Source organism: Schistocerca serialis, chromosome 1 (genome assembly GCF_023864345.2).
Source record: "Schistocerca serialis cubense isolate TAMUIC-IGC-003099 chromosome 1, iqSchSeri2.2, whole genome shotgun sequence".
NCBI classification, from domain to species: Eukaryota; Metazoa; Arthropoda; class Insecta; order Orthoptera; family Acrididae; genus Schistocerca; species Schistocerca serialis.
The window spans coordinates 986,012,164-986,024,717 of record NC_064638.1 but is presented as its reverse complement, the minus strand read 5'-3'; the positions used below and the strand labels follow the sequence as shown (position 1 = coordinate 986,024,717).

The window sequence follows — 12,554 nt, the reverse complement described above, 5'->3', positions numbered from 1 at the left end:
AACCTCTTCATTCCTTACCTTATCAGTCCACTTAATTTTCAACATTCGCATGTAGTCTGCTTTGATTCTCTTTTGTTGTTGTTTTCCCACAGTCCATGTTTCACTACCATACGATGGTAAGGTCCAAACGTACACTGTCAGAAAGTTTTTCCTCAAATTAAGAACTATGTTTGATACTAGGAGACCTCAGGGCCAGGAATTCCCTTTTTGCCAGCGCTAGTCTGCTTCTGATGTCGTCCTTGGTCCGTTCGTCATCGCTAAAATTTGCTGCCTAGGTAGCAGAATTGCTCAACTTCACCTATTTCGTAACCATTAATCCTGATGTTAAGTTTCTCGCCTTTCTCATTTCTGATACTTCTCATTACTTTCGTCTTTTCTTCGATCTATTCTCTATCCATATTCTGTGCCTATTAGACCATTCCAGTCAACAGATCATTTACTTTTTCATCACTTTCACTCAGGATAGCAATGTCATTAGCGAATCGTATCATTTACGTCCTTCCACCTTGAATTTTAATTCCACACATGAACCTTCCTTTTACTTCCATCATTGCTTCTTCGACGTACAGATTGAAGAGGCTGGTGAAAAACTACATCCCTGTCTTACACCTTTTTCAATCCTAGCACTTCGTTATTGGTCGTCCACTCGTGCTATTCCGTCTAGGCTCTTGTTTGTATTGTGTGTTACCCTCCTTTCCCTATAGCTTATACCTATTTTTCTCCAAATTTCGAATGTCTTGCACCATTTTACATTGTCGAACGCTTTTTCCAGGTGATAAATCATATGTCTTCATTTTTCTTTAGTCTTGCTTCCATTATCAGCCGCATAGTCTGAATGCCTCTCTGGTGGCTTTACCATTCCTAAAGCCAAACTGATCGTCATCTGACACATCCACATCCACTCTGCACCTGTGGTCTAGTGCTAGCGTCTTTAATTAATAATCAAAACGTCCTCGGCCCCAGGTTCGAAACCCGCCAACGCTTTAATTATGATTAATAAACTATTTTGGCGGCCAAAGACTTCCTGGATAAGAAGTCACCCTCGTTCTGCCAACGGCCTTGTCAAAGAGGGCGGAGGAGGGGACAGAAGTTCAGGGCACTCTCTCGTCCTTGGGGTGGGAAACGGCCCCTAAAGGCGGTAGAATCAGCAAATATCAACGGCATCTGGAAGCGAAAGGCAACGGAAACCACTGCGTTAATAATACATAACGTGTACCCATAGGGCATGTGGACTGTAAATGAAAAAGGTTCATGATGATCTCTCCAGTCGGAAAAGACTCCGAAAAAGACCCCCATTCAGATCTCCGGGAGAGGAGTGCCTAAGGGGAGGTAACCACAAGAAAATTATTGAATAACCAACAAAAGGACAACGTTCTGTAAGTCGAGGCTTGAAATGTGATAAGTTTGAACGTGGTAGGGAAGGTAAAAAATCTTAAAATGGAAATGCAAAGGCTCAGTGTTGATATAATAGGGGCCAGTGAAGTTAAATGTAAAGAAGACGCAGTTTTGTCGTCAGATGAGTATAGGGTAATATGAAGAGCAGCAGAAAATGGTATAACTGGGGCAGGATTAGTTATGAACACGAAGGTAGAACAGGGAGTATGTTACTGTGAACAGTTCAGTGATAAGGTTGTTTTTATCAGAATAGACTGCAAACCAGCACCGGCAACGATTGTCCAGGTATACATGCCGAAGTCGCAAGCTGAAGATGAAGAGGTAAGGTGTGTGAGGATACCGAAAGTGTAATACAGTATGTTAAGCTAGATGAGATTCTAATAGTCATGGGGATCTGAAATGCAGTTGTAGGGGAATGAGTAGAAGAAAAGGTTACATTATTGGCTTGGGACAAGGAATGCGAGAGGAGAAGGGCTAATTGAGGTATGTAATAAATTTCAGCTAGTAAGAATACTCTTTTCAAGAACCACAGGCGAAGGAGGTACACTTGGAAAAGGGCGAGTGATACGGGAAGATTTCAGCTAGATTACATTATGATCAAACAGAGATTCCGAAATTAGATACTAGATTGTAAGGAGTACCCTGGAGCAGATATAGACTAACATCACGATTTAGGAGTGATGAAGAGTAGGCTGAATTTTAAGAGATTAGCCAGGAAGAATCAATACTCAAAGAAGTGGAATACGGAAGTATTAAAGATTGGCGAGATTCGCCTGAAGTTCTCTAAGGCAATAGGTAGAGCAATAGCGAATATTCCAGTTGGCAGTACAGCTGAAAGGGAATGGACATCTCTAAAAAGGGCAACTGCGGAAGTTGGAAAGAAAAACATTGGTACAAAGAAGGTAACTGAGAAGAAACCGTGGGTAACACAAGAAATACTTCAGTTGATCGATGAAGGAAGGAAGTACAAAAATATTCAGGGCGATTCATGTGTGCAGAAATTCAAGACGCTGAGGAGTGAAATAAGTAGGAAGTGCAGGGAAGCTATGACGAATTGGCTGCATGAAAAATGTGAAGAAATCGGGAAAGAAATTTTTGTCGGAAAAACTGACTCAGCATATAGGTAAGTCATAGTAACCTTCGGTGAAATTAAATACAAGGGTGGAATATTAAGAGTTCAGTGGGAATTCCACTGTTAAATGCAGAGGAGAGAGTGGATGGATGGAAAGAGTAGGACTGTATGAGGAGGAAGATTTGTCTGACGTGATGGAAGAAGAATTGATTTAGAAGAGATGGGGGATCCAGTATCAGCATCAGAATTTAAGAGACCTTTAGAGGACTTAAGATGAAATAATGCACAAGAATTTCTAAAATCATTGGGGGAAGGGGCAACAATACGATTATTCATGTGGGTGTGTAGAATGTTTGAGTCTGGCGACATTCCATCTGTCTTTCGAAGAAATATCATCCACGCAATTCCAAAGACTGCAAGAGCTGATAACTGAAAGAATTATTGAACAATTAGCTTAACAGCTGCATCCAACTTGCTGACAAGAATAATATACAATAGGCAGTAGTGTGTGTTTTGACGGCTCGAAGTGGGTAGTAGATCTGGCAAGGAATGCAGGCAGCCTGTGGCTGACGGCTGAATGGAGGTTTTCTTTTCCCAAGGCCTCAGAAGGTGCTTTGCTGAAGTATGAAGAAGACACAATGGAGGCTATGGTAGTTAAAGAGGAATATTATGTTTTCAATGAATTTACATTAAAGACCCTAAAACAGAATACAAGAAAACCAGGTACACCAAAAATGTTGCGGTGGTGAGATGTGTTCATTGCAACTTCAAACATAATTCTAAGGTAAATATTAAGAAGTCTGAAATTGGATTTAATATGACATATTGAATAAAATTAATAAAAAAAATACCCTGGAAAGTCTAGTGTAGATGTAGCATCATAAACGTTCTTGTATTCTAGCAGACTTTATCGTTAGAGTTTGACGTGGTGACTAAAGCACTGCAGATCGTAATCCGTGTAACAGTACGATTAACCATAGATAAACGAATTGACTGTATGCAAAATATCTGAGGCACCAGAGCGATTCCTTATGAATAACACGGCATTGATTCATTATCTCAACAACAAAAAGTATGCCTTGTTATATGCTGGTGACTAATTTTATTCCATCAATAGAGCAAGAGGAACCCTCCAATAAAGTTCAGACCAGGCTAGCGGAACAAATAGATTTTCGTATTGTTGAACACGAAGGGGAATTTGGAAATGTAGTTCACCATGTATCTCCGTAAGGAAATTTAAATAACTTAGAAACAGAAGGGCGAACTGTCACCACTTCCGCTCACTTGTACTTCAGGGAAGGTGACTTGAGAACGGGATGTGGGCAAGGAGCGGACAGGGAGGGACTGAGGGTTTAGTGGACTAAGTCCTTGCAGGAGGTACCTAAACAGAGTTTCTATAACAATTACCTTCCGTTCCCTTATGACTTGGCAAATTTATCTGCAAACTAGAAAATACAGCAGAACACGTTAAGCTGCTGGTGCGAAAACCGGCAGTTGACCCTAAATAACGAAAAATGTGAGATCATCCACATGAGTGCTGAAAGGAACTCGTTAAACTCCGGTTACACGATAAGACAGTCTACTCTAAAAGCCACAAATTCAACTAAATACCTAGGTATTACAATTACGAACAGCTTAAATTGGAAGGAACACATAGAAAATGTTGTGGGGAAGGCTAACCAAAGATTACGTTTTATTAGCAGGGCTCTTAGATAGTGTAACAGACCTACTAAGTTGACTGCCTACACTACGCTTGTCCGTCCTCTTTCATAATACTACTGCGCGTTATGGGATCCTTACCAGATAGGACTGACGGAGTACATCTAAAAAGTTTAGAGAAAGGCAGCACGATTTGTATTATAGCGAAATACGGGAGAGAGTGTCACAGAAATTATATAGGATTTGGGCTGGACATCATTAAAAGAAAGGCGTTTTTCGTAGCGACGAATCTTCTTACGAAATTCCAATCGTCAACTTTCTCCACCGAATGCGAAAATATTTTGTTGACACCGACCTACATAGGGAGGAACGATCACCACGATAAAACAAGGGAAATCAGAAAAAAATGTGTGTAAAGTCTTATGGGACTTAACTGCTAAGGTCATCAATCCCTAAGCTTACACACTACTTAACCTAGATTATCCTAAGGACAAACATACACAGCCATGCCCGAGGGAGGACTCGAGCCTCCGCCGGGACCAGCCGCACAGTCCAGGACTGTCCCGACCTAGACCGCTCGGCTCATGCCGAGCGGCGGGGAAATCAGAGCTCGTACGGAAAGTTATAGGTGTTCATCATTTATGCGCGCTATACTACATTGTACTAATAGAGAATTGTGAAGGTGGTTCGATGAACCCTCTGCCAGGCACTTAAATGTGATTTGCATAGCATCCATGTAGATGTAGATGCAGATTATTATTTATTATTAATTGACAGATTATAGACCTGTTACGTGATGTTGTAAAACAGGTCGTACATACTGCACTTTTCTTTTTAATTTTTTTTTCAGTTTTCTTTTCTTTTGTATTTATCTACAACATTTACAGAGATTAATACTTTTTAAAATAACAATGATTTATGGTTCAAATATAAATAAAATTTTGTTGTTTTAAAAAGAAAATAAAATGATGATAGGACAGAGGTGAGATTTGTTAATGCCACCACCGACTGTCACTGGCGGTGGATAACTCGGAATGGTTTCTTCGAGGTGTTGACCGCCATTCACAACAAAAAAGTTTAGTTAGTAGTGGAGAAATACTATTGCTAACCCTATTTATTAACTTTATGTTCTCATCCTTGTACAACATTTTTTGCTTTCCCGGCTAGATGGTCAGCTTTTAATGCTTATTTAATGTTAGATCTCACCTTACTCCTCCTGTTCCTCTTTACTGTCATTGTTTTCGCTGAAACTGGGAGTGTTGCTGCCCGCCCTCTGGAGATTGTTATTACGTTGCATATACACATGTCTGTTATGTCGTGTCCCCAGGTACTGATTACGTGTTGTTTCAGAAATACTGTTTGTCAATACGTTTAATTGTGCTCACTGTTCTTTGTATCTTATTGCTGTGTATATATGTATGTCTATATCTGTGTGATCTAAGTGTAGTGTATATCTGCTGCTCGCGTATTGCTCGCAGAAGAAGACAGTGTGTTTTGGGGATCATTCCTCCCTGCATGTGCTTGTAGGTGTCTGTCAGATTAAGACATGTACCACACCTGCGGCTGGGGTCGATAAGTTTCATTCTCAACCGCTCCCTTACGTCAGGGAAAACGTCGTGAAGTCCACGTTCCTTATCACCTACATCACACTCACCTTGCCACATATCCAAACCCCAGCTTTTAAAGTAACGTGTCGTCTGTATCGGTACAACAATTACTGTTTGTGTACCTTATCAAGTCTCCCCAGATTTAAACTGTACCTTGCAGTTCTGTTTTGATCCTGATATCTATGGGGCATATTCCGAGCACCACACACAGTGCACCCATTGAGTTGGTGCCGAAGGCTCCAGATAGCCGAAGCTGGGACACTTCCCCGCCCTCGTCTAACTGACGCTTTGTTGGTGACCAGGTCCAGTCTATGTGCCCACGCGTTAGATGCGAAGCTGAGTATTGCTTCGAAGAGCGCACAGTGGCTTGTCCGTATGACTGGTACAGGTAGTCTATACTGTTTTGAAGTTAGCCTCACCAGTTTATGTAGTATTTCTTCTGCTTTGTCAGTTGTTAGCATTATATATTTGTAGCAACTCAATTTCTCGTCTATGTGTTCCCCAAGATGGCGCGTAACATGTGGTTGTTTGATGTTTCTGGCCCAAATTTTAACTGACGGGTTCTTTTGGAGTGGTACTTTCAGTAATATGAATGTTGTTTTGTTTTCGGCTATACTGAATTTATTGTTGTGACACCATTGTGTAATCGTTTGTAATATTTCACTGGCTTTCTCTTCTATCTGGTGACAACAACTAGTAGGTTATGTGCGTAGGAGGCAATTCCATCTGACCTGTCATCCCCATCTGGAAGTAGCAGGAGGGGTTCGAGTGTTATGTCCCAGAAGATGTGGCTGCAGATCGCCCTTGAGGACAGCATTTGGTAGTTCTTTTAATTAATTTCTGGCTCTCCATCTGCCAATCGACTACTCGATCTTTACAGTAATTGCGGTACCTACAGATGACTTAACCTCTGAAACATTGTGGGTCACCAGAGTTTATCAAATATCCCCGCAATGTCAATAATTATTGCCATGTTGTACTTCTGAGTTGTAGTATAAACAACTGTAGGGCATGGTTGATGGCATCGTCTATTGATTTGCCGACTCTTACGTTAAGTTACGTCACTGGTGAAACTAAACACGTAGAATAGCGGTCTCCGTTTCATTTGAAAGGATAATCTGAAAAACTAGACTCCGTACACTGCTACATTAATTCATCCCAGAATCAGAACTTTCTGGTATAATAGCTAGAAGGTGGAGTGCTGTTTGTAATTTGTTTTTCAATTTGCCTATAACACTGTGCGCCCCGCTTCCAGGCGGGAAAGGTTGAGAGACAAGTAAATGAGATTTTTACGAACGGAGATCGATGGTGGTGAGCGGCCCTGGAGGAGTGCGTTTACTGGTAATCCCAGAGCCATTATACAGTGGCTTGGCGTGCCAGGCGGCTGCAGCGGACGGACACATCACGGCAGATCGCGTGCGGCGGCGCGGCGGCCGAGGAGCAGCCGAGTCGCCGATTGAGCCATCTGCCGCCGTCGCCGCTCAGCGGCTGTCAGACACCGCCCACCGCCTGGCCGTATTGTTAAGTCATACAGCTGCCGGTATCCCCCAACAAGTCATTCGTAACGACATACTTAATCCCAAATCCAGAGCACGGCAAATTATAAATGGAAAATTCGGAAGCAGTTACATTTACGCGGTCCGCTCACATTAATGACGCCACCACGTATGTTCGACGTCAGCGTGCAATAACCATTCACAGCACTGGCTGTGGAGGGTATATAAAGCGTGTCAGGGGGACGCGGAAATCACTACAGCCATCATCGTAATTAGGAAAAAAAGATTTATCTGATATCGAAAACGGCATGGTCATCGGCTTCCGGGCCAAAAGTGGGAGCCTTTCAGAAAACGCTAAGTTTGTAAACTGCTCTCGTGTCGCCGTGGTTAAAGCATACCGTGCATGGCAAAGTGATGCCATCCAAAATCAGCGCCGAGAAAACTGTGGTGCTCAATGGGGGATATAACGACAGCTGCAGAGACGTGTACGGGCAAATAGACGTGCAACTGTTGAACAAGTGACTGTCCAGACGAACTACGGTGCTACCAGCAGTGCACCCTCAACGAACGTCAGGCTGGAATTTGCACGCCATTGCCGCACCTGGACGTCCATTGAGTAGCGACTGCCGGCCTATTCAGTTAAATCGCGCTTTGTGCTCTGTAGGACCGAAAGCAAACACCTGGAACAGTCGTGGGAGGGTTCCAGGCCGCAGGAACGATCGTTATGGACTGGGAATGTTTTGGCATCATTCCCCCGATGATCTCGTCATTCTAGAGGAAAAAAAGCATGAACTCAAGTATGTACCTATCCTTGGAGATCACATCCACCTCTACATGCAGTTTTTTTTTCCTCGGGCGATGGCAACTGCTAGCAGGACAATGCGACGTGGGACGCAGCCCGGTGTGAACGTGGTCGGTTTGAAAAGCACAGGATAAGATTACCGTATTCCTCTGCCACCAAATTCACCGCATTTAAACCCAACCGAGAATTCTCGATCGGGCTGTTCGCGTCACGGATCCCCACTCGAGAAACCTACGGCACTGGAATCGGTGTGCCCCCACATGCCTGTCGGTACCTTCCAGAACTCGCCGACTCTCTTTCTGCACGTGTCGCGGTTGCAGGCGCCGCGAATGGTTGTTATTCAGGTGTTTGACGGGTGGACCCATAAATGTGACATAAAAGTCTACTTAGGGCGCTTTATGTTGTACAGTTGAATGACAGAAGAACATAGTGGCACAGTTCTCCATCTTCTTCACCTGTTTCGGTTACTTCTTGACGGGTCATGGGTCTTACGTCGCTTACTGACTTCGAACTGGGCGAAGATAAACTTCCCAACGTATTTTGTTTATGGTGAATATAAATGGGCATATACGCTGATACCGATTGTCGGGAACTGAATCGGCACGGAAGACTGATTATAAAGGAGACAGTGCGTTGCGAGGCAACTTAGCGGGTCATAGAAAACATCGCCAGCCCCCCCCCCCCCCCCTCCCCCAGTATAATGCACTGCGGGATGCTGCGACGGAACATCGAGGTGCAACACAGTGAATACAGCCGTGGTCAACAGTTGCAGCGATAGTAACATCAGAGTCGAAATCCAACCATGGGACGAGACACGTCACCCAAGGAATTAGAACTGCGCCTCTCAGCGGCAACAACTACTCGTATTTTCTCTACCAACAGATTAGTTGTCCTTGGGGATGAGGAAACTGACAAACTATGGAAGAGGTAGATTCCACAACATCGCCCTCTGCAATGCCCAAGGAAATGCCCGGCTGTACCTGCGGGAAGAGGTTGCGATGGTTTGGGGTTTGAATTGTTGCAGACAAAAAGCCAGACTCATTACTGTTTCTAATCTGTTTCAATTAGTCCACCGCAGCAGGAGTTATAGTTCTGTATGGTAAGTAGGTGCAATCTAATACTATAAGTAGTTACAGTGACGTGACGCAGTATCATCTGAGTTGTAATAGGTATTTTCATTATTAATTAGTAAAGAAAAGGGAAAAAAGAGAAAATTACTCCTGTCAAAAAAAAATTGAGCAAAAATTAACACATCTTGTGTTAAATTGTAGGTAGATGCCACTGATGTTGTTATTGCTGCTTTTGCCGTCTTCATTGTGTTATACGTATGGGCGATTTGTAGGAGTTCTGCGGTTCACTGTTGGGAGGTAATAACAGGTGCCTAGTCTTTTGTCTTTTTTGAGTCATCAGTCTTCTGACTGTTTGGTACGGCCTCCCATGTATGCCCCTGCTGTGCTAACTTCTTCATTTCAAAGTAAGCACATGCACTCTGCGTCCTCAATTATTTGCTGCATGAATTCCAATCTATGTCTGACCCCCTCCACCCAACCACTTCAGTGTTTATCCTCTACAGTACGCTCTAGTACCTAGGATGTTATTCCGTGATGCTTTAACGCATGCCCTGTCATCCTGGCCTTCTTCTTGTCAGTTGTTTCAATATATTCTTCTCTACTTCCTGCTTCCTTACCTCAGAAGTCGACCTGATTTTCAACATTCTAGTATAGCACCTCTCCTTATAAACTTCGATTCTTTTCTGTTCCCTACCAAAAAATGCTGTGCTAGGAAACGTACATTCGCAGAAATCGTTTCCTCAGATTAAGGTCAGCTACTTTGACGTTTTCTTGCTAAATATACTCATTTCTGCTACTTCTCATTACTTTATCTTCTTCACGGTCTGCTCTCAACCAGTATTCTGTACTCATTAGGATGTTCATTCTGTTCAACAGATCCTGTAACTCTATTCTACTTCTCCAGAAGATAGCAATGTCATCATCGAATCTTATCAAAAATGGTTCAGATGGCTCTGAGTACTATGGGACTAAACATCTGTTGTCATCAGTCCCCTAGAACTTAGAACTACTTGAACCTACCCAACCTAAGGACATCACACACATCCATGCTCGAGGCAGGATTCGAACCTGCGACCGTAGCGGTCACGCGGTTCCAGACTGAAGCGCCTAGAACCGCACGGCCACAGACCGCTGATTCTTCAGATCTCAGGAGACTGCAAAAGGAAATGAACTAACATATGTTTTCATCATTCCCTTGTTTCCCCAAACACCTCAGATATTTCAACAAGCAACAGCAGATTACATCGACAGTCCCTCAGCAGCCTACGGCTACTGTATTGCTGCCAAGGACACACTAAACATTCTGGCTGACACAACGGCTAAGGGGAGTGCTTATCGTAGTGGTGAACATGCCAGAAAGCAGTGGTGCTGGTCTGCTACCCACTTTGATGCCTCCCGCCTTATCTCCGGGAGAGAAGGCAGCCACGGTTGATCCGTGCGGGGGCGGCAGCGGGGAGGCGTTGGCGGCGGCGGCCTTGAGGCGGCGGTGGCGCAGCACGATGAGTAGGATGGAGGCGGCCAGCAGCACGATCACTGTGGACAGCGAGCTGATGACGGGCCCGATGTAGCCGGGGGACGCCACCTCCGGCTGCGGCTGCGGCTGCGGTTGGCCGGCGGAGGCGGGGGGCGGCTGGGGCGGCCGCGGGGACGGCGAAGGCTGGCCCGGAGCCGGGGGCGGGGCCGGTGGCGGCGGCGGGGGCTGCTGCACCTCGTCCCTCTGCGGCGGGTCCTCCGACGGCGCCTCCACCAGCGACGAGTTGCCTACCACCACGGCTGCGGGGCGCCAGCAAAGCACACAGTGGTATAACGACATACAGGGGCGTATCACAGTTGACAAGGAATACCGACACGAGCTTTCATAAATCCGACTGATTATTAAAAACAAATGCTTGTAGCCTTATGGCGCTTGAGGGGTTGGAAAAATCATCAGTCACATCTCTATTGCGTTCATCAGTGTGTTAACAGCGAGCGATTGAAATGCAAGATGTTACCGCGTCTTCCGCCACTTGCGAAACATGTTCTGCATTAGACTTTCTACAAGCAGGAGAAATTAATGTCGCCTTGTTGTGCGTATGGCGATAGGGTTGTGAAGGAATGGCGCTGAAAATTCTTGACTACCTGCACAAATGTGCGTGATGAAAGTGGTGACGAAGGCATTCAGATGTGTTCGATGAACTTGTACGTGCGAGACATCTGCTTACTTTTCTCAAGTTTCTGAAGATGTGCCTCGGATTTGAAGGACATTCCTCGTTAACTCTGTCTTAGAGAGGTTATGTGACAATAATTTTTTTGCAGTGTGGGTGGCAGAATATCTAACAGATTTTCACAACGTCGAAAGTGTGCGCTAATATTCCTTCAGCGGTACCACAGAGAGGAAGATGAACTTCTGAACAGAACCATACTGCGGACGATACATGGGTACTGTCTGTGAATTCTGTAACTAAAGAACAGTCAGGCCAGTAGCCACAGACTCATTCTGTCAATAAGTTCTGAAAACTCAGATTCTGTTAAGACTGTAGTTAATATTTTTTTTGGATAGCAAAGAAATTTTTCCAACATCTTCGTGAGAGTAAATTGTGAGAAATTCAGAATGTCAATCCAAAAGAAACGGGACGGGATAATTACTGAAGCAGTCATTATTTTTCACGACAGTGTGCGGCCCTATACTGCGAATATTAACTTTCGACATTCTTCCTATAATCGGACTTGTCACCGAGCAACTTTCATTTCTTCCGGCTCAAGGATGCTGTCAGCGACTGGATTACACAGCAGGCGGAACCATTCTTTGATCAAGGAACAAAAAAGCTGGTACGACAGAGGTTTAAATTTGGGTGCTGACCATGTGGAGAAGTAATGTGAGTACAGGCTGTATGAAATTTTTATTTATTTTTCCTTTTTCAATAACAAATCTAATAGAATACGTAATAGAAGCAAAAACTTGGGCACAGATGGATACCTAACGAGCCCTTTGCAAAATAATTTCAGGTGTATGATTCCGAGCCGCCACTGGCTTCAGTACAAAGTAGTTTCCTAGTTGGTCAAATGTTACTGTTTTCTCAAGATTTATGGGATGTTCCGGGCATTATTGGCTTCGTAAGTCACTGCCAAGGCGAGAACAGTATTGATAGGTGTACAATAAATTGTAAAATATAAGTTCCTGATGTATTATTGAACTTCTAGCTAAAGCAGGCCACGGGGGAAAGTCTAGTCAAATTGGATGAAGACTTAGTTGAGAAGTTTACGTATCGCATACATTTGTACTGTCTGTCAAAATGTTTCACAATGACATCAATGTCCGTTCACAACTACACATACGCAATTATCTCGCAATCCGCTTGTTTGTAGACCCACGGTTAATGCAAGGTCTTCGTTTTATTATGGCATACTTGTGGCGTCAGTCTCCGCTGTTAATTAGTATGCGCTCTGTGCAATTCAAATATACACCTCCCTTAA

General features: G+C 44.0%; 1 protein-coding gene across 1 annotated transcript in view; it reads right to left on the bottom strand.

Annotated features, from left to right (window-relative positions):
- Positions 1 to 12,554, bottom strand: part of LOC126412947 (discoidin domain-containing receptor 2-like) — an 813,081-nt gene that overhangs the window by 69,597 nt on the left and 730,930 nt on the right. Inside the window, exon 10 of the mRNA XM_050082842.1 lies at positions 10,486 to 10,874. Coding sequence (XP_049938799.1) covers positions 10,486 to 10,874 — 389 coding nt within the window. The remainder of the gene's footprint in view (positions 1 to 10,485; positions 10,875 to 12,554) is intronic.